The sequence below is a fragment of the Larus michahellis genome, chromosome 25 (genome assembly GCF_964199755.1).
Source record: "Larus michahellis chromosome 25, bLarMic1.1, whole genome shotgun sequence".
Classification (NCBI taxonomy): Eukaryota; Metazoa; Chordata; class Aves; order Charadriiformes; family Laridae; genus Larus; species Larus michahellis.
This window is the reverse complement of record NC_133920.1, coordinates 2,156,660-2,177,562: the sequence shown is the minus strand read 5'-3', so window position 1 is coordinate 2,177,562 and position 20,903 is coordinate 2,156,660. Positions and strand designations below refer to the sequence as shown.

The window sequence follows — 20,903 nt, the reverse complement described above, 5'->3', positions numbered from 1 at the left end:
GGGGCCCCGTGGGGCGGGAGGGCTGGGTGTCTGTGGGGCAGGAGGCCTGGGTTCCTGTGGGGCAGGACATGTGGGTCTCCATGGGGTGGGAGGACTGGGTCCCTGTGGGGCAGGACATGCGGGTCCCCGTGGGGTGGGAGGACTGAGTGTCTGTGGGGCAGGAGGCCTGGGTTCCTATGGGGCAGGACATGTGGGTCCCTGTGGGGTGGGAGGACTGGGTGTCTGTGGGGCAAAACATGTGGGTCACTGTGGGGCAGGAGGGGGGGATGCATGGGTTGCTATGGGGGGATGTGTGGGTTGCTGTGGGGGTCCTGTGGGTCACCATGGGGCAGGAGGGGGGGATGCATGGGTCGCTCTGGGGGAGCCATGGGTCGCTGTGGGGCGGGAGGGGGGGATGTGTGGGTCACTGTGGGGCAGGAGGGGGGGATACGTGGGTTGCTCTGGGGGGAGCCGTGGGTCGCTGTGGGGTGGGAGGGGGGGATGCGTGGATCGCTCTGGGGGGAGCTGTGGGGCGCCGTGGGGCGGGAGGGGGGGATGTGTGGGTCACTGTGGGGCAGGAGGGGGGGACGCATGGGTTGCTATGGGGGGATGTGTGGGTTGCTGTGGGGGTCCTGTGGGTCACCATGGGGCAGGAGGGGGGGATGTGTGGGTCGCTCTGGGGGGAGCCGTGGGTCACCGTGGGGCGGGAGGGGGGGATGCGTGGGTCGCTCTGGGGGGAGCCGTGGGGCGCCGTGGGGCGGGAGGGGGGGATGCGTGGGTCGCTCTGGGGGGAGCCGTGGGGCGCCGTGGGGCGGGAGGTGCGTGGCGGTGCCTCAGTGTCCCCGCAGGAGGAGGGGGGGCCGCTCCCCCCGGGCCCCCCCCGGCGCTGCCCCAGCTGCTGGCTCAGGCCCGGGCCGGGCTGGCGGCGCTGCAGGGGGGGATGGGGGCGCTCCCCCCGGCCCAGCGCCCCCCCCCAGCGCCCCCCAGCAGGTGGGCACGGGGGGGGGGGGGCGGGGGCGGCTTGTTGGGGGGTTCTGGGGGATGGGGGGGGGGCTTGAGGTGGTCTGGGGGGGCCCTGACCCCATTTGGGGGGGGGGTCTGGGGGCCCCTGGGGTGCTTGGGGGGGTCTGGGGGGGGGCCCTGACCCCACTGGGGGGGCCCAGACCAATGGGGGGGGTCTGGGGGGGGGCCCTGAGCCGGTTTTGGGGGGTGTTGACCCCAGCTGGGGGGGTTGGGGGGGGGCCCTGAGCCCCTCTGAGCCATCCCGGGGGGGGGCCCTGAGCTGACGGGGGGGGGCCCTGACCTATTGCGGGGGGTGTCCGGCCCCCCCCAGCTGGAGCCGCTGCTGCCCCACGGCCGCCCCCCCCCGGAGGATGCTGCAGCCCCTCCCCCCAGCTCCGACGGTGAGGGGGGGCGGGGGGGGGCTCTGGGGGGACTTGGGGGGCTGGGGGGGGTTATGGGGGGCTGGGGGGGTCTTTGGGGAGGCTACGGAGGGACTTGGGGGGCTACGGGGGGTCTTTGGAGGGGCTGGGGGGGGTTTGGGGGGGCTATGGGGGGACGTGGGGGGGCTATGGGGGGGACTTGGTGGTTCTTTGGGGGGGGCTGTGGGGCACTATGTGGGGCTGGGGGGGGCGGTGTGTTCTTTGGGGGGGGCTGTGGGGCGCTATGTGGGACTGGGGGGGGGCCATGTGTTCTTTGGGGGGGGCCATGGGGCACTATGTGGGGCGGTGTGTTCTTTGGGGGGGGCTATGGGGCACTATGTGGGACTGGGGGGGGGCCATGTGTTCTTTGGGGGGGGCCATGGGGCACTATGTGGGGCTGGGGGGGGCGGTGTGTTCTTTGGGGGGGCTGTGGGGTGCTATGTGGGGCGGTGTGTTCTTTGGGGGGGGGCTGTGGGGCGCTATGTGGGGCTGGGGGGGGGCCGTGTGTCCTTTGGGGGGGGCTGTGGGGCGCTATGTGGGGCTGGGGGGGGCGCGTGTTCTTCGGGGGGGCGCTGTGGGGCGCTGTGGGGCTGAGGCGGGGGCGTGTGTCGTGTCCCCCCCCCCTCCAGAGGACGCCCCCGCCCCCCCCGGCGGGGCCCCCCCGTCCCGCGCCGCCATCAAGCGCCAGTCGCGGCTCATCCTGGAGGGGCGCCGGGGGGGGCGGGGGGGGCGCGGGGCCCCCCCCTGAGCCCAGTGCCCCCCCCCCCCCGAGCCCAGTATCCCCCAGTTGCTCCCAGTGTCCCCCAGTTCCACCCCAGTGCCCCCCCAGTTGCTCCCAGTATCCCCCAGTGCCCCCCCAGTTGCCCCCAGTGCCCCCCTAGTTGTTCCCAGTATCCCCCAGTGCCCCCCCCGTGTCTCCCAGTTGCTCCCAGTATCCCCCAGTGCCCCCCCAGTTGCCCCCAGTGTCCCCCCCATGTCTCCCAGTTGCTCCCAGTATCCCCCAGTGCCCCCCCGTGTCTCCCAGTTGCTCCCAGTATCCCCCAGTGCCCCCCCAGTTGCCCCCAGTGCCCCCCCCGTGTCTCCCAGTTGCTCCCAGTATCCCCCAGTGTCCCCCAGTTGCCCCCAGTGCCCCCCCAGTTGCTCCCAGTATCCCCCAGTGTCCCCCCAGTATCCCCCCCATGTCTCCCAGTTGCTCCCAGTATCCCCCAGTGCCCCCCCCGTGTCTCCCAGTTGCTCCCAGTATCCCCCAGTCCCCCATTAAAGCCCTCCCCTCCCCCCCCCGCCTGTGCCTGGTCTCAGGGGGTCGCGGGGGGGGGGGGGGGGGGAGGGGAGGGGGGGGCGTGTCCCCGCGAGGCCCCGGGCGGCCCCTCCCCCCCCCGCCCCCCCCCCGCGGCGTTATCGGCCCCCCCCAGGCCGGGGGGAGGGGCCGGGCCTTATCGGGCGGGGGGGGGGCGGGGGGGGCAGAGCGCCATGGCGGGGCCCGGGCTGCTGCTGGCGCTGGGGGGGCTCCTGGGCAGCGCCCGTGGGGGGGCGGGGGGCTTCGACCTGGAAGGTACCGGGGGGGGGGGGGGACGCTCGGGGGGTGGGGGGGCGGGGGGCGCTCGTGCAACGGGGGGGGCGCTTGTGCAAGGGGGTGTGTGCAAGGGGGGGCTCATGTGGGGACTTGTGCAAGGGGGGGTGCGCAAAGGGGGGAAGGGGCGAAAAGGGGGCTCGTGGGGGGGCGCTCGTGCAAGGGGGGTGTGCAAGGGGGGGTCTCATGTGGAGACTTGTGCAAGGGGGGGGCGCTTGTGCAAGGGGGTGCTGGTGAAAGGGGGGCTGGGGGGGTTGTGCGAGGGGGGGTGGAAAGAAGGGGGCGCTTGTGCAAAGGGGGGGCGCTTGTGCAAGGGGGGCTCGTGGGGGGGCGCTTGTGCAAGGGGGTGTGTGCAGGGGGGCGCTCGTGCAAGGGGGAGGGGGGCACTTGTGCAAGGGGGGTGGAAGGGGGGGTTCACGGGGGGGCGCTTGTGCAAGGGGGTGGTGCGCAAAGGGGGGGGCCCTTGTGCAAAGGGGGCTGTACAGGGGAGGCGCTTGTGCAAGGGGGGGTGCAAATGGGGGAGGGGGCAAAAAGGGGGCTCATGGGGGGCACTTGTGCAAGGGGGGGTGCAAAGTGGGGGGCACTTGTGCAAGGGGGGGTTGCAAAGGAGGGAAGGGGCGAAAAGGGGGCTCGTGGGGGGGCGCTTGTGAAGGGGGATGTGCAAGGGGGGTGCGCTTGTGCATGGAGGGACTCGTGGGGGGCGCTTGTGCAAGGGGGGGTGTGCAAGGGGGGTCTCATGTGGAGACTTGTGCAAGGGGGGGGCGCTTGTGCAAGGGGGGTGCTGGTGAAAGGGGGGCTGGGGGGGTGGAAAGAAGGGGCGCTTGTGCAAAGGGGGGGCGCTTGTGCAAGGGGGGCTCGTGGGGGGGCGCTTGTGCAAGGGGGTGTGTGCAGGGGGGGCGCTCGTGCAAGGCGGAGGGGGCGCTTGTGCAAGGGGGGTGGAAGGGGGGGTTCGTGGGGGGGCACTTGTGCAAGGGGGGGTTGCGCAAAGGGGGGGCGTTTGTGCAAGGGGGGTTGCAAAGGGGGGAGGGGGCAAAAAGGGGGCTCGTGGGGGGGCGCTTGTGCAAGGGGGGGTGTGTGCGTGGGGGGGGGCGCTCGTGCAAGGCGGAGGGGGGCGCTCGTGCAAGGGGGATGGAAGGGGAGGTTGGCGGGGGGGGGGGGGCCGCTTGTGCAAGGGGGGGTTGCAAAGGGGGGAGGGGGCGAAAAGGGGGCTCGGGGGGGGCGCTTGTGCAAGGGGGATGTGCAAGGGGGGTGCGCTTGTGCATGGAGGGGCTCGTGGGGGGGCGCTTGTGCAAGGGGGGGTGTGCAAGGGGGGTCTCATGTGGAGACTTGTGCAAGGGGGGGGCACTTGTGCAAGGGGGTGCTGGTGAAAGGGGGGCTGGGGGGGTGGAAAGAAGGGGGCGCTTGTGCAAGGGGGGCTCGTGGGGGGGCGCTTGTGCAAGGGGGTGTGTGCAGGGGGGGCGCTCGTGCAAGGCGGAGGGGGCGCTTGTGCAAGGGGGGTGGGAAGGGGGGGTTCGTGGGAGGGCACTTGTGCAAGGGGGGGTTGCGCAAAGGGGGGGCGTTTGTGCAAGGGGGGGTTGCAAAGGGGGGAGGGGGCGAAAAGGGGGCTCGTGGGGGGGCGCTTGTGCAAGGGGGGGTGTGTGCGTGGGGGGGGTGCTCGTGCAAGGCGGAGGGGGGCGCTCGTGCAAGGGGGATGGAAGGGGAGGTTGGCGGGGGGGGGGGGGCCCGCTTGTGCAAGGGGGGGTTGCAAAGGGGGGAGGGGGCGAAAAGGGGGCTTGGGGGGGGGCGCTTGTGCAAGGGGGGGGGGGTGCGCAAAGTGGGGGGGGGGGGGGGGGCTTTGCGGGGGGTGGGGGGTCGTGCAAAAGGCCGGAGGGAGCAGTGGGGAGGGGATGGGGGGGGGGGGGAGGGCGGGCCTTGACCCCTGACCCCTGACCCCTGACCCCCGACCCCTGCCCCCTGCGGCAGTGGGGGCGCTGCTGGCGGCGGAGCCCCGGGAGCCCAAGTGCTTCTCGCGGCGCCTGCACGACCTGACCTGCTTCTGGGAGCGCCCCGGGGACCCCGACCCCCGGCCCTTCCGCCTGCTCTACCGCCTGGAGTGCGTGACCCCCGACCCCCGACCCCCCGCCCCCGCCGGCCCCCAGGCCCTGCCGTGGTCCCCACCCCCCTCTGACCCCGCTGCCCCCCCCCTCACCCTGGCACCCCCGACTCCACCCCCCCCCCGGTGCCCCCTTGCCCTGGGTGACCTTTGACCCCTGACCCCGACGCCCTGGCACCCCTCAACCCCACCCCCGACCCCCTGGGCCCAGCCATGACCCCTGACCCCTGACCCCAGGCGTGACCCCCCCCCATGTCTCCCCCTGACCCCATGACCCCTGACCCCCCCCTCAGGCAGGACCCCGGCAGAGCTGCCCCCATGACCCCCCCTGACCCCCCCATGACCCCTGACCCCACCCCCTGCCCCCCCACAGGCCGGAGCCCTGGCGGAGCTGCCCCCTGTCTCCCTGTGACCCCTGACCCCCCTGACCCCCCCTGACCCCTGCCCCCCCCCAGGCCAGAGCCCTGGCAGAGCTGCCCCCTGTCTCCCCGTGACCCCTGACCCCCCCTGACCCCTGACCCCCCCTGACCCCTGACCCCCCTGCCCCCTGCCCCCCCCAGGTCGGAGCCCTGGCAGAGCTGCCCCCTGTCTCCCCGTGACCCCTGACCCCCCCTGACCCCTGACCCCCCCTGACCCCTGACCCCCTGCCCCCTGCCCCCCCCAGGTCGGAGCCCTGGCAGAGCTGCCCCCTGTCTCCCCGTGACCCCTGACCCCCCTGACCCCTGACCCCCCTGCCCCCTGCCCCCCCCAGGCCAGAGCCCTGGCAGAGCTGCCCCTGTCTCCCCGTGACCCCTGACCCCCCTGACCCCCCCTGACCCTGACCCCTGACCCGTGCCCCCAGGCCAGAGCCCTGGCAGAGCTGCCCCCTGTCTCCCCGTGACCCCTGACCCCCCTGACCCCCCCTGACCCCCCCTGACCCCTGACCCCTGCCCCCCCCCAGGCCGGAGCCCTGGCAGAGCTGCCCGCTGCGGGCGCAGGCGCTGCCCGGGAACCGCTCGCGGTTCTGGTGCTCGCTGCCGCCCCCCGCCCTCGTGGCCTTCGTCCCGCTGGAGCTGCGGGTGGTGCCGCACCCCCCCCCCGCCCCCCCCGCGCCCTCCCCCGCCCCGCTCCTGCAACGCACCCTCTTCATCGACCAAGTCGGTACGGCGGGGCGGGCACCGATGGGGGGGCCTTGGGGTGGGCCGGGGGTGAGGGGGAACAGCAATGGGGGAGCACCGGGGGGGGGACACCGATGGGGGGGACACTGCTGGGGGGGGTCTGGGGGGCCGGAGGTCAGGGGGGACGTGGGGGACAGGGATCGGGGGGGGACAGGAGGGACTTGGAGGCCAGGGCAGGGGGGACACAGCGATGGGGGGGCACGGAGGGGAACAGGAGGGACCCGGGGGACAGAGGGGACACTGACGGGGGGGCCAGGAGGACCCGGGGGGGCCACCGATGGGGTGGCCTTGGGGGGGGTCAGGGGTCAAGGAGGTCCCGGGGGGGCCCTGGGGCTCAGGGGGACACACAAATGGTTGGTGGGGGGGCAGATGGCGGGGCGGGGACCGGGGGGGACCCAGAGGATCGGGGCGGGGGGGGAGGGGGACCCAGGCACTTGGGGGGGGGTGCTGAGGAGCCCCCTGGGTGCCGGGCCCCCCCTCACGCCCGTGTCTTCCCCTCCCCCCCCCCCCCCAGTGCTTCTGGGCCCCCCCGAGAACGTGTCGGTGGGGCCGGGGGGGGCGCGGGGGGAGGTGTGTGTGCGCTGGCAGCCCCCCCCAGCCCCTACCTGGAGTCCAGCCTGGTCTATGAGCTGGCCCTGCGCGCCCCGGGGCTGCCCCCCCGCACGGTGCGTCCTGGGGGGGGGGGAATGGGGGGAGCCGGGGGGGTCCCGGTACACGGGGGCAGGGGAGCCCCCCCGGGTGATGGAGCCCTGGGGATCCGGGGGGTCCCGGGGGGTGGGTGCTTCTCGGGGGGGGGATGAGGGGCGGCGGGTCGCGGGAGGGATTCGTGGGAGATCCAATGGGGGGGGGGATTTTAGTGGGCCCCGGGATGGGGGGGGTCCAGTGGGGGATCCATTGGGGGGGGGGGGGTGATGGATCCAGTGGGTCCCTGGGGGGGCGCCCAGTGGGTCTCAGGGGGGGTGGGGAGGGATCCCCGGGGGGGGGGGGGATTCGATGGGGTCCCGGGGGGGTGAGGAGGGATCCGGGGGGTCCCGGGGGGGTGGGGAGGGATCCGGGGAGGGAGGGGGGTCCGGTGGGTCCCGGGCGTGGAGGGGGTGGGATGCGGTGGGTCCCTGGGGGGTGGGATCCAGAGGGTCTGGGGGGGACGCGGTGGGTCCGGGGGACACAGAGGGTGGGGGGCGGGGCGGGGGGGGGTCCGTGGGTGCCGGCGCTGATCCCCGCCCCCGGCGCAGGTGGGGGTCCCGGCGGGGCGGCGGGAGCAGCGGGTGGGCGCCCTGCGCGGCAGCACCCGGTACAGCGTCCGCGCCCGCGCCCGCCCCGACGGGCTCAGCTACAGCGGGTTCTGGAGCCCCTGGTCCCCCCCCGCCAGCGCCGTCACCCCCCCGGGTGAGCAGGGACACGGGGGGGACACGGGGATGGGGGGGGCTTGGGGACACGGGGGGATGGGGGGGGGACGCACGGCTGTCACCCCCCTGGGTGAGCGGGGACATGGGGGGGACACGGGATGGGGGGGCTTGGGGACATGGGGAGATGTGGGGGGGACGCACGGCTGTCACCCCCCCCGGGTGAGCGGGGACATGGGGGGACACGGGGATGGGGGGGGCTTGGGACATGGGAGATGTGGGGGGGGACGCACGGCTGTCACCCCCCGCGGGTGAGCGGGGACATGGGGGGGACACGGGGATGGGGGGGCTTGGGGACACGGGGGGGGATGTGGGGGGGGGACACAGCTGTCACCCCCCCCAGTGAGCAGGGACACGGGGATGGGGGACTTGGGGACACGGGGGGGATGTGGGGGGGGGGACGTGGCTGTCACCCCCCCAGTGAGTGGGGATACAGGGGGATCGGGGGGCAGGGGGACGGGGGGGACAGGGGAGGATGGGGGGAACACAAGGGGACACGGTGTGGGGCGGGGACACAGGGAAAGGGGGGACACGGCTGTCCCCCCCCCCAGGTGAGTGGGGACACGGGGGAACAGGGGGAGATGGGGGGGGGGGACTTGGGGACCCGGGGGGGACCCGGGGAAGGGGGACACACAGCCGTGACCCCCACAATGAGCGGGGACAGGGGGAGATGGGGGGGGACGACTTGGGGGGACACAGGGAAGGGGGGACACAGCTGCGACCCCCCCTGCAAGTGAGTGGGGACATGGGGGACAGGGGGAGGTGGGGGGACTTGGGGAGGACTGGGGCGGGGGGGGACACCGCCCTCCCCCTCATCGGAGGGGGCTGGATGGGGGGGTGGGGCGGTGTGTCCCCCCCCGGGACCCTGCACTGACCCCCCCCCCCCCCCCGGTGTCCCCAGACGTGGACCCGGTGACGCTGGGACTGTCCTGCCTGCTGGCCCTGCTGCTGCTGGGGCTGGGGCTGCTGGGGCTGCTGGGACACCGCAGGTAACTGGGGGAGGGGGGACGGGGGGGGACACACACGGTGGGGGGCGGGGGGGCCCTGGGGCCAGCGGGGGGCCAGGCGGGACTGACGCCGGGCCGTGCAGGGCGCTGCGGGAGAAGCTGTGGCCGCCGGTGCCGGGCCCCGAGCGGGAGTTCGAGGGGCTCTTCAGCGCCTACGGGGGCAACTTCCAGGTGGGGGGGCCCCGGGGGGGGGGCGTTGTGGGGCCCATAGTAAGGGTGGACATGGCGGGGGGGGGGGGCCCTGAACTAATCGGGGTGGCTCGGGGCGGTCGGGGGTGGAACGGGGGGATGACACAGTGTGTTATTGTAGACCCTACCCTAATGGGGGTGTTGGGGGGGGGGGGGGGGAATAGGGTCCTGCCCCAATACTGGGGGGGGGGGGGGGAGAGGGCGGGGGGGTGCCCCAAACGTCGGTGGGGGGGCGGAGGGGGTTACCCGAATGGGGGGGGATTGGGGGGCTTTGGGGGAGGGTTACCCCACATAGGGGGGTGTCTGGGGGGGGTGTGTTACCCCACGGGGGGGGTGTTTTGGGGGTGCCTGGGGTGGGTTACCCCACGGGGGGGGTGTTTTGGGGGTGCCTGGGGGGGCTACCCCATGGGGGGAGGGTTTGGAGGTGTCTGGGGGGGTTTCCCCACAGGGGGTAAGGGTTTGGGGGGAGCTTTTGGCGACGTTACCCCAAATAGGGGGATGTTTGGGGGCTCCTTAGGGGAGGGGCGGGGACTGGGGGGGGGTGTTACCCCAGTGGGGGGGGTTTGGGGGTGTCCGGGGGAGGTGTCCCCCACGGGGAGGGTTTTTTGGGGGGTATTTTGGGGTTTCCCCCTGGGGGGGGGTGTTACCCCAGTGGGGGGGGTTTGGGGGTGTCCGGGGGAGGTGTCCCCCACGGGGAGGGTTTTTTGGGGGGTATTTTGGGGTTTTCCCCCGGGGGGGTGCCTGACCCTGTGTGTGTGTGTCCGTCCCCCCCCCCCAGCTCTGGCTGTGCCAGGGGGTGGGGGCTCCCTGGGCCCCCCCCGGGGGTGTCGCCGAGGCCGAGGAGCTGCCCAGCACCGTGGAGGAGGTGGGGCCCCCCCCGGGCAAGGGCCCCCCCTCCGAGGAGCCCCCCCCGGCCCCCACCGCCCCCCCCGCCGGCCCCTCGCCCGCCTCCAGCTTCGAGTACACCCTCTTCGACCCCGGCTCGGCCCTGCTCTGCCCCCGGGCGCCCCCCCCGGGGGACCCCCCCGGCACCCCCCCGCCCAATGGGCCCTACGCCAACCTGGCCCCCCAGAAAGGGGCCCCCCCCGATGCTGACACCCCCAAATGGGCCCCCCCTGCTGACGGGGACCCCCCCGGGCTGGGCTCCCCCGCCCCAGCCCCCCCCTACGTGCTCTGCTCCTAAGGGGCGGGGGGGGCCTGGGGACACCCCCACGGCAGGGACAGGGGGGCACGGGGGGGGGATGTGGGACACCCCGAGGGAGGGGACGCAACGCAGTGACGTCACATGGAGACGCCGCGACACCACGATGGAGGAGACGTGTCACAATGACGTCACACGGAGACGCCGTGATATCACAGTGGAGGGGACGCATCACAGTGACATCACACAGAGACGCCGTGACACCACAACGGAGGGGGCGCGTCACAGTGATGTCACACGGAGACGCCGTGACATCACCATGGAGGGGACGTGTCACAGTGACATCACACAGAGATGCCGTGACATCACGATGGAGGGGGCGCGTCACAGTGACATCACACGGAGACGCCGTGACATCACCATGGAGGGGACGCATCACAGTGATGTCACACGGGGATGCCGTGACATCACGACGGAGGGGACGCGTCACAGTGACGTCACACGGAGACGCCGTGACACGATGGGCAGGACGCATCACACTGATGTCACATGGACACGCCATGACACCACGACGGAGGGGACATCTCATAGCGATGTCACATGGAGACGCCATGACATCAGGATGGAGGGGCCGTGCCATGTGGCGGTGCCGTGACACCACGATGGAGGGGCTGCGTCACGCTGACGTCACACAGAGACACAGTGACATCATGACGGAGGGGATGTGTCACACCGATGTCACCCTGTGACACAAGGACGCAGAGGGGACACGTCGCATTGTGACAGCAACACGGAGGGGACACGTCACACAGACACGCCGTGACACCCGAGGGAGGGGACGCGTCACGCTGATGTCACACGGAGACGCCGTGACATCATGAGGGAGGGGCCGTGCCACGTGGCGGTGCCGCGACACCGCGGTGGAGGGGACGTGTCACACCGATGTCACATGGACACACCAGGGCAGGAGGACGCAGAGGGGACACATCACCTCGTGACACAGCAAGACGGCGGGGCCACGTCACACGGACACGCCGTGACACCCGAGGGAGGGGACACGTCACGCTGATGTCACACGGAGACGCCGTGACATCACAACGGAGGGGCCCCATCACACAGGGATGCTGTGACACCACGACAGAGACTTGCGACGTCACTCTGATGTCACACAGAGACACGGCGCTACCGTGACAGAAAGGACACGTCACGCTGATGTCACATGGCCCCCCTGTGACATCACGACGGAGGGGACGCCTCACCTGCGTCACCCTTGTGCCACCTCGCACTGGGACCCTGTGACAGGAGGGGACATGGCGGGGGGGGAATGTGACACGGGGACCGTCCCTGTGGCCGGTGTGTTCCCGGAGGGGGGGGGCGGGAACTGAATTTTCTTTGCTTTTAGGTTTGTTTTTTAATTCCGTTTTTTTTTTTTTTTTTTTTTACAATAAAGCAGCGTTGGCTCCGCCCTGACGCCTGGGTCCCTCCCGGCCTGGGGGGGGCTGATAAGGCTTATCGGGGGACCCCAGGTGCCGGGCGGGTCTATCGGGGGGGGGCACCTGGCGCTGGGGTCCGTGTCACTGTCCATGTCCCCAAGGTCCAGGCCCGGCGTCACCCACGGGGTTGGCGTCACCCCAATGTCCGATGCCCGGGTGACGTCGGGGTCCGTGTCACCGTTGTGTCCGGGACTCCGTGTCACCCCCACACCCTGGGGGGGGGAAGGGGAGGGCAGGTGACAGCCGAGCTCAGCCCCAGGCCTCGTCCCCATCGGGCTGGGTGTCCTCGTCCCCCTCGCTGTCCCCGTCGGGCTGGGCATCCTCGTCCCCTTCGCTGTCCCCCTCAGCGGGGCCCACCCGGAGCCGCCCCCGGGGCCCGAAGCGGAGGCTCCAGCGGCGGGGGGGAGCCCCGGGGCGGACGAGGCGGGCTCGGAGGCAGGGGGGGACGCCGGGTTGGGGGCGCAGGCGACACTCGGCCGGGAAGTAGCGGCGCAGGACGGGCAGGACCTGGGGGCCGGGGGGCGGCAGGCGCAGAGCGGCCAGGACCTGGGCTGGGGGTCGGGGGGACCCGGGGGCGCGGGCGGCCTCCAGCAGCAGGGCGGCCAGGCGGGCGGAGGCGGCCGGGGCCCCCTCCAGGTACCGTTCCAGCCCGTCCAACAGCAGCAGCCCCGGGGGCCGGGGCCGGGCCCCTACCGCCGCCAGCTCCCGGCCCAGCGCCGCCCGGCTCGGGGGGTACCGGAGCTCCAGCCGCTGGGGATGGGGGAAGAGTCAGGCCACGCCCCCTCCTGACCAAACCACTCCCCCTCCGCGATAGACCACGCCCCCTCGGCGACTGGCCACGCCCCCACAGCAAACACATGCGCGGCTGGGCATCACCCATGGCCCCGCCCACACGGGGAGCCCCGCCCACACGCGAGCCACGCCACGCCCCCCCGCCGCAGGCCACGCCCCCTCACCGCATGCCACGCCCCAAACAGCGCCGCATGCTCGTTTATGGCTCCGCCCCCCCGCCGTAGTCCCCGCCCACATGCATAATGCCCCGGCCATTAGCATAGCACTCGCGGGAAAGCCACGCCCACTCGCGGCAAGCCACGCCCCTCAACAGCCAGGCTTGCTCACCCAGAGCCCCGCCCCTTCACGGTAAGCCACACCCACCGGCGCCAAGCCCCGTCCCTCCATCAAGCCCCGCCCACAGAGCCCCGCGCCCGCCCCAGGCCACGCCCCCAGCAGCGCAGCACGCTCACCCTTAGCCCCGTCGCAGGCCACGCCCCCTCGCGCCAAGCCCCGCCCCTGCGTCCCACCCCGCCCCTCCCGGCGCCCCCTCCCGGCGCCCCCTCACCTGCAGCGCCCGCGGGTCGTTGCCGCCGCTGTCGTCCCCGCCCGGGAGTCGCGGGAGCGCGCTGGGCGCCAAGAAAAGAGCGCGGGGCCCGTCGCCGCCGCCCGCCAGCGCCGCCCGCAGCAGCAGCGAGGTCCGGCCCGAGCCGGCCGGGCCCAGCACCAGCACCGGCACCGGCGCCGGCGCCGCCCCCGCCTCCCCCGCTGTCACGGAGCCTAGCGCCCGCTCCAGCGCCGCCGCCATCGCGGCCCCGGCCGGTCCGCCGCGCGCGCTCCCCGGGAGCCAGCCAATCAGGTGAGCGTCCCTCCGCACCCCGGCCAATCAGAGGGGAGATTCCCTCAGCGCCGCTCCCGCCCACCGCGGCCGGCGAGCACCGCAGCCAATCAGCGGGGAGATTCCCTCAGTGCTGCTCCCGCCCACCGCGGCCGGCGAGCACCTCAGCCAATCAGCGGGGAGATTCCCTCAGCGCCGCTCCCGCCCACCGCGGCAGCCGATGGGGAGCGCCGTCTCGCCGGGGGCGTCGCGCCACGCCCCCGGCGGCCCCGCCCTCCCCCGGTCCCTATTGGCTGCTGTTGCCGCCAATCCAGCGCCGCCCCGTCTCCTAATGAGATGCAGCGCCCCGCCCCTTTTCCCCGCCCGCCGGCCAATGGGGAAGCGGCGGGCGGGCGGAGCCAGCGGGCGGGGCTGTCAATCAATTCCCAGCCGCTGCCTGGCAACGCGTTGCCATGGCGACGGGATGGACACACACACACACACACACACACACACACGCGCACACACAGACACTTGTGCACACCCCGGTGCAGGTGTTGAACCCCCCCCCCCCACACACACGCTTGTGCACACTCTTGTGAACACCCTGGTGCACGAGTGGAACCCCCAGCACGCGTGCACGCGCACACACACACACACTTGTGCGCTCCCTTGCGCACAGAGTGACCCCCACGTGTGCACACTCACGCACAGACACACACACTTGTGCACGCCCCGGTGCACGACTGCAACCCCCACGCTTGTGCACACGCTTGTGCACACCCCAGTGCACCTGCTGACCCCACGTGCACGCACGGATGCACGCGCTGACCCCGTGTGCGCGCACACACACTCTCTCTCTCTCTCGTGCACGTCCTCGTGTGCACACTGACCCCACGTGCGTGCACACACACACACACTTGTGCACACATGGGTGCACGTGCTGACCCCACGTGTGCGCACACACACACACGCGCGCGCGTGTGCGCAGCATCATGATCTGGGCTCCCCTGCAGACCGTCAGGCTGCGCGAGGGGGGGCGCGAAGTTGCACGAGGGATCACGAGGATGCACAAGTGCCGCGCAAGGGTGAGTGGGACTCGCACGAGGGTGCGCGAGGGTCACGCGAGGTCGCACGAGTGTCGCGCGAGGGCCACGTAAGGGCCGTGCGAGGGTGCGTGAGAGCGGGCGAGGGTGGCACGAGGCCTCGCCGGGTGGCACGAGGGCTCACGAGGGCTCACGAGGGCTCACGAGGGCCGGGGCGTCCCCTCGGCTACGCGTATTCTCAAGCAATAACAGCGCGTCCGTATTATCCGCCCGAGAATACCCGTCACCGAAGGGCGCGGGGACCCAGGCGTCCCGGGGGGGGACACAGACGGACCCGGGGGGGAGGGGGGGGTGACATGGACGGACCCAGGGGTACAGGGGGACCCAGGGGTCCGGGGGTGGGGGGGCTGACCCAGGCGTTAGGGGCGGGGGGGGGGGGGGCTGACCCAGGCATTGGGGGGGACGCAGGCGTTCGGACCGAGGGGGGGGAGACACACCCAGGCGTCACGGGGGGACTCAGGGGTATGGGGCGGGGGGGGGGGACAGGCGTTTGGGCTGGGGGGGGACCCAGGTGTTAGGGCCGGGGGGGGGGACACCGAGGGGTACAGGGGGACCCAGGCGTCCGGGGGGGGGGATGGAAGGATGCAGGCGTTCAGAGGGGGACCCAGGGGTACAGGGGGACCCAGGGGTCCGGGGGGGGGACACCCAGGCGTTAGGGACGGGGGGGGTACCCAGGGGTACAGGGGGACCCAAGGGTGCGGGGGGGACACGGAAGGACCCAGGCGTCCGGGGGGGGGACACCCAGGGGTACAGGGGGACCCAGGGGTCCGGGGGGGACACGGAAGGACCCAGGGGTTCGGGGGGGGGACCCAGGGGTACAGGGGGACCCAGGGGTCCGGGGGGGACACGGAAGGACCCAGGCGTCCGGGGGGGGGGACACCCAGGGGTACAGGGGGACCCGGGCGCCCGGGGCTGCCCCGCCCCTTTCAGCACCGCGGTCAGCTCCCCCCTCCCCCGCCCCGCGCTACGGGGGCTCCCCAGGGGCTCCATAGGGGCTCTATAGGGGTCCTATAGGGGCTCCATAGGGGCTCTCTAGGGGCTCCACAAGGGCTCCGCAGGGACTGGCCGGGCCCAGGGCTCTGCCATAGGGTGGGTGGCTCCGCACGGCCCCTTGCAGCCTCATGGCCAGGCCACAGGGCCGCTCCTATAGACCCCGGCCATAGGGTCCCTCCTATATCCCTGGCCATAGGGCCCCTCCTCTAGACCCCGGCCATAGGGCCCCCCCCCACCCCCCCCCATATACCCTGGCCATAGGGCCCCCCCCCGTGCACCCAGCCATAGGGCCTCCCCTATACACACTGGCCATAGGGGCCCTCCTATACCCCCAGTCCATAGCCCTCCCCCCCCCGCCATACCCCCGGCAATAGGGCCCTAGGGCCCCCCCCCATAGCCCCGGCTATAGGGCCCCCCCCACCATAGCCCCGGCTATAGGGCCCCCCCCCTAGAGCCTCCCCTACATACCCCGGCCGTAGGGCCCCCCCCCGCCATAGCCCCGGCCATAGGGTCCCTCCTATGCCCCCCCGTCCATAGTGCCCCCTCCCCATACCCCCCCGCCCATAGGCCCCCCCACATGCCGCCCCCCCCCCCCCCCTCCCCCCCACTCACCGCCGCCGCCGCCGCCGCCGGAGCCGCCGCCCGCCCCGCCGCAGTCCGAGGGGGCGGGGCCGAGGGGGTGGGACACGCCCACAACAAGCCCCGCCCAATCGCATCCCCGCCCCTTCCCACGCCCCGCCGCAGTCCGGGGGGCGGGGCCTGACCGACCACGCCACGCCCCCGGCCCCCCCCCCACCCCCGGCCGCACCCCCCCCCATGGGGTACCTGTAGGTGCCCTTCCCTCCCTATGGACGGGCACCCCCGGCCCTATAGAGAGAGCCGGGCCCTATAGAGAGAGCCGGCCCCTATAGACATCCCCAGCCCCTATGGGCACCCCACAGCCCCTACAGACACCCCCAGCCCTATAGAGAGAGCCGGGCCCTATAGAGACCCCCAGCCCCTATAGACACCTCCCCAGCCCTATAGAGAGCCCCCCAGCCCTATGGACACCCCATAGCCCTATAGACACCCGCAGCCCCACAGACACCCTTCAGCCCCCATAGATACCACACAGCCCCTATAGGTATCCCCAGCCCTATGGCTACCCCACAGACCTATAGATACACCCTGGCCCTATAGACACCCCCTGGCCCCTATGGATACCTCACTGCTCATAGGGGCACTCCCAGCCCTATGGACACCCCCCAGCCCTATAGATACCTCTCAACCCCTATAGACAGCCCCCAGCCCCATGGATACCCCACACCCCCTATAGACACCCCCCAGCCCTATAGACACCTCTCGACCCCTATAGACAGCCCCCAGTCCCATGGACACCCCACACCCCCTATAGACACCCCCCAGCCCTATAGATACCTCTCGGCCCCTATAGACAGCCCCCAGCCCTATGGACACCCCACACCCCCTATAGACACCCCCCAGCCCTATAGACACCTCTCGACCCCTATAGACAGCCCCCAGCCCCATGGACACCCCACACCCCCTATAGACACCTCTCGACCCCTATAGACAGCCCCCAGCCCTATGGACACCCCACACCCCCTATAGACACCCCCCAGCCCTATAGACACCTCTCAACCCCTATGGACAGCCCCCAGCCCCATGGACACCCCCTAGCCCTATAGACACCTCTCGACCCCTATAGACACCTCTCGACCCCTATAGACAGCCCCCAGCCCCATGGACACCCCACACCCCCTATAGACACCCCCCAGCCCTATAGACACCTCTCAACCCCTATGGACAGCCCCCAGCCCCATGGACACCCCCTAGCCCTATAGACACCCCACACCCCCTATAGACACCTCTCGACCCCTATAGACAGCCCCCAGCCCTATGGACACCCCACACCCCCTATAGACACCCCCCAGCCCTATAGACACCTCTCGACCCCTATAGACAGCCCCCAGCCCCATGGACACCCCACACCCCCTATAGACACCCCCCAGCCCTATAGACATCTCTTGACCCCTATAGACAGCCCCCAGCCCTATGGACACCCCACACCCCCTATAGACACCCCCCAGCCCTATAGACATCTCTCAACCCCTATAGACAGCCCCCAGCCCTATGGACACCCCACACCCCCTATAGACACCCCCCAGCCCTATAGATACCTCTCGGCCCCTATAGACAGCCCCCAGCCCTATGGACACCCCACACCCCCTATAGACACCCCCCAGCCCTATAGACACCTCTCGACCCCTATAGACAGCCCCCAGCCCCATGGACACCCCACACCCCCTATAGACACCTCTCGACCCCTATAGATAGCCCCCAGCCCTATGGACACCCCACACCCCCTATAGACACCCCCCAGCCCTATAGACACCTCTCAACCCCTATGGACAGCCCCCAGCCCCATGGACACCCCCTAGCCCTATAGACACCCCACACCCCCTATAGACACCTCTCGACCCCTATAGACAGCCCCCAGCCCTATGGACACCCCACACCCCCTATAGACACCCCCCAGCCCTATAGACACCTCTCGACCCCTATAGACAGCCCCCAGCCCCATGGACACCCCACACCCCCTATAGACACCCCCCAGCCCTATAGACATCTCTCGACCCCTATAGACAGCCCCCAGCCCCATGGACACCCCACACCCCCTATAGACACCCCCCAGCCCTATAGACATCTCTCGACCCCTATAGACAGCCCCCAGCCCTATGGACACCCCACACTCCCTATAGCCCCCCCCTCCAGCCCCCCCCAGCCCTACGGACACCCCTCAGCCCCTATAGACGCCCCCCCAGCCCCTATAGCCCCCCCCTTATGGACACAGGGATGTCACACGCAGCCACTTTATTACCCTGGGGTACGCCCCCCCCCCCTCCCGTCACAGCGTGTCCCCCCCCCGTGATGTATGTCCCCCCCCCACCCCCGTGTCCCCCCTTGTCGTCGTCCCCCCCCCCGCCTCGTGCCCGTGCTGGGGGGGGGTGTGTGACAGCCCTCCCCGCCGCCCCCCCCCCCGAGGTGTCGGGGTCCCCCGTGGCCCCCCCCGGGGTGGGGGACGCTCAGGTGACGGCCGGGAAGTCGGCTCGGCGTGCCTGGGGGGGGGCACAGGGGGGGTCTGGGGGGGGGCACAGCCCTTGACACCCCCCCCCAGCACCCCCAGAGTGGCAGGGTGTCCCCACATGCCCCCGGCCACCGCCCCCCCCCCAAAGCCCCCCCATGGGGCTGGGGTCCCCCCACGGGGCTCAGAACCCCCCCCAGTGCCCCCCCCCCATGGGGTTGGGGTCCCCCCATGCCCACAGGACCCCCCCCCCGTGCCCCCCCAATACGTTTGGGGTCCCCCCACGACCCCCCCAACCCCCCCACGGTGCTCAGGACCCCCCCAACGCCCCCTCCCAGTTTTGGGGTGCCCCCCATGACCCCCCCCCAGACACCCCCAAGGGGCTCAGGACCACCCCAGTGCCCCCCCCATGGGGTTGGGGTCTCCCCACGACCCCCCCCAGAGGTTCAGGACCCCCTAGATGGCCCCCCCCGGTGTTGGGGTGTCCCCACGACCCCCCCCAGGAGCACAGGACCCCCCCCCTGCCCCCCCAATAGGGTTGGGGTCTCCCTATGGACCCCCCATGGGGCTCAGGCCCTCCCCCCATGGGGTTGGGGTGTCTCCACGACCCCCCCCCCAGAGGTTCAGGACCCCCTAGATGGCCCCCCCCCGGTGTTGGGGTCCCCTCCATGACCCCCCCAGGAGCACAGGACCCCCCCCGCCCCCCCAATAGGGTTGGGGTCTCCCCATGGACCCCCCCATGGGGCTCAAGACCCCCCCAGTGCCTCCCCCCCCCCACCGCCAAGGGTCAGGGTCCTCCCAGCCCCCCCCCATGGCGCTCAGGACCTGCCCCCCCCTCACCTGGGTCACGCTGATCTCCTCGAGGGGAGGCTGCGGGGGGGGCAGCTCGGGGGGGGCATGTGGGGGCCCCCCCCCACCCCCCCTCACCGCCCCCCCCGTGCTCTGGAAGTTCCCCACCACGCAGGTCACCTGGGGGGGGGGGGACACGACAGCAGGATTTGGAGGGGGGGGGCCTTGGGGTTGGGGGGAGCAGGGGGCCTGGGGGTTGGGGGGGGGGCCTTGGGGGTCCCAAGAAGGTTTTGGGGGTCCTGGGATGTTGGGGGGGCTGGGGGGGGCCCAAGGTGAGGGTTGGGGGGGGGGAGCTGGAGGAGTTTGGGGACCCCCGGGGGGGGACAGGTTTCGGGGTCCCGGGGAGGGTCTGGAGGTCCCAGGGGGGGTGCTGGGGTCCGGGGGGGGGGGGGGGGGGGCAGATTTTGGGGCTCCCTCTGGGGGGGCTGGTGGGGTCCCGGGGGGGGGTTGGGGTCCTGGGGGGAGTTTGGGGACCCTCTGGGGGGGGGAGGGGGGGTTGAGGGGCCCGTGGGGAGGGGTTGGAGGTTGCCGGGGGATGCTGGGGCCCCCCCCGGGGAAATCTGGGATCCCCGGGGCGTGTGGGCCCCCCCTGGGGGTATGTTGGGGTCCGGGGGGGGCTGTTGGGGTCCTGGGGGGGGATGTCAGGGCCCCCCCGGGGGGGTGTTGGGGATCCCGGGGGAGGATTTGGAGCTTCAAGGGGGGTCCCAGGGGGGTGTCGGGGGTCTCGGGGGGGGGTGTTGGGGTCCTGGGGAGGTGTGGCCCCCCCCCGGGGGGGCTGTTGGGGTCCTGGGGGGGGTGTGTGTGTCAGGCCCCCCTGGGGGGTTGTTGGGGGTCCGGGGGGGGGAAGGTTTGGAGCTTCCAAGGGGTCCCAGAGGGATGCTGGGCTCCGGGGGGGGGATGTTGGTGTCCCAGGAAGGTGTGGCCCCCCCCGGGGGGGCTGTTGGGATCCTGGGGGGGGTGTCAGGTCCCCCCTGGGGGGGCTGTTGGGGTCCTGGGTGTGGGGGGGATGTGTGTCAGGGCCCCCCCGGGGGGGTGTTGGGGATGCCGGGGGGAGGGTTTGGAGCTTTGCAGGGGGTTCCCGGGTGGGTGTTGGGGCTCCGGGGGGGGGTGTTGGGGTCCTGGGGAGGTGTGGCCCCCCCCGGGGGGGGCTGTTGGGGTCCTGGGAGGGGGGGTGTGTGTGTCAGGGCCCCCCCGGGGGGGTGTTGGGGGTCCAGGGGGGAGAGTTTGGTGCTTCCAAGGGGTCCCAGGAGGGATGTTGGGGTCCTGGGGGGGAGGGGGATGTTGGGGCCCCCCCGGGGGAGGTTCTGGGGTCCCGGGGAGGTGTGGCCCCCCCCGGGGGGGGCTGTTGGGGTCCTGGGGGGGGGGGGGGGGATGTGTCAGGGCCCCCCTGGGGGGCTGTTGGGGATCCCGGGGGGAGGGTTTGGAGCTTTCCAGGGGGTTCCCGGGTGGGTGTTGGGGCTCCTGGGGGGGTGCTGGGGTCCCGGGGGGGTGTGGCCCCCCCCGGGGGGGGGCTGTTGGGGTCCTGGGAGGGGGGGGGGGGGGGGGATGTGTGTCAGGGCCCCCCCGGGGGGGTGTTGGGGATCCCGGGGGGAGGGTTTGGAGCTTTGCAGGGGGTTCCCGGGTGGGTGTTAGGGCTCCGGGGGGGGGTGTTGGGGTCCTGGGGAGGTGTGGCCCCCCCGGGGGGCTGTTGGGGTCCTGGGAGGGGGGGTGTGTGTGTCAGGGCCCCCCCGGGGGGGTGTTGAGGGTCCAGGGGGGAGAGTTTGGTGCTTCCAAGGGGTCCCAGGAGGGATGTTGGGGTCCTGGGGGGGAGGGGATGTTGGGGCCCCCCCGGGG

The 20,903-nt window shown here is 72.4% G+C and overlaps 2 protein-coding genes across 2 annotated transcripts in view; one reads left to right on the top strand and one right to left on the bottom strand.

The window, feature by feature from the left end:
• NOTCH3 (notch receptor 3) overlaps positions 1–10,137 on the top strand; it is a 63,766-nt gene extending 53,629 nt beyond the window's left edge. Inside the window, 9 exon segments of the mRNA XM_074566954.1 lie at positions 2,631–2,692; positions 2,813–2,952; positions 4,933–5,062; positions 6,003–6,202; positions 6,734–6,884; positions 7,452–7,605; positions 8,524–8,611; positions 8,713–8,800; positions 9,597–10,137. Of these exon segments, the coding sequence (XP_074423055.1) occupies positions 2,631–2,692; positions 2,813–2,952; positions 4,933–5,062; positions 6,003–6,202; positions 6,734–6,884; positions 7,452–7,605; positions 8,524–8,611; positions 8,713–8,800; positions 9,597–10,001 (1,418 nt within the window). The 3' untranslated portion in view covers positions 10,002–10,137.
• A 453-nt stretch (positions 10,138–10,590) lies between these two features.
• Positions 10,591–14,456, bottom strand: SWSAP1 (SWIM-type zinc finger 7 associated protein 1). The gene is made up of 2 exons (XM_074567069.1): positions 12,792–14,456; positions 10,591–12,202 (listed from the first exon to the last, which is right to left on the bottom strand). The coding sequence occupies exons 1-2, from the start codon at positions 13,029–13,031 to the stop codon at positions 11,702–11,704; spliced, it is 741 nt and encodes a 246-aa protein (XP_074423170.1). The 5' UTR covers positions 13,032–14,456; the 3' UTR covers positions 10,591–11,701.
• Positions 14,457–20,903: the final 6,447 nt, after the last annotated feature.

Bases quoted from the DNA above. Each gene is read 5' to 3' on its own strand.
- SWSAP1 (XM_074567069.1), bottom strand. From the start codon at position 13,031: ATGGCGGCGGCGCTGGAGCGGGCGCTAGGCTCCGTGACAGCGGGGGAG. The intron at 12,203-12,791 runs GTGAGGGGGCGC...CCCCATCCCCAG, and splicing joins ACGACCCGCGGGCGCTGCAG to CGGCTGGAGCTCCGGTACCC.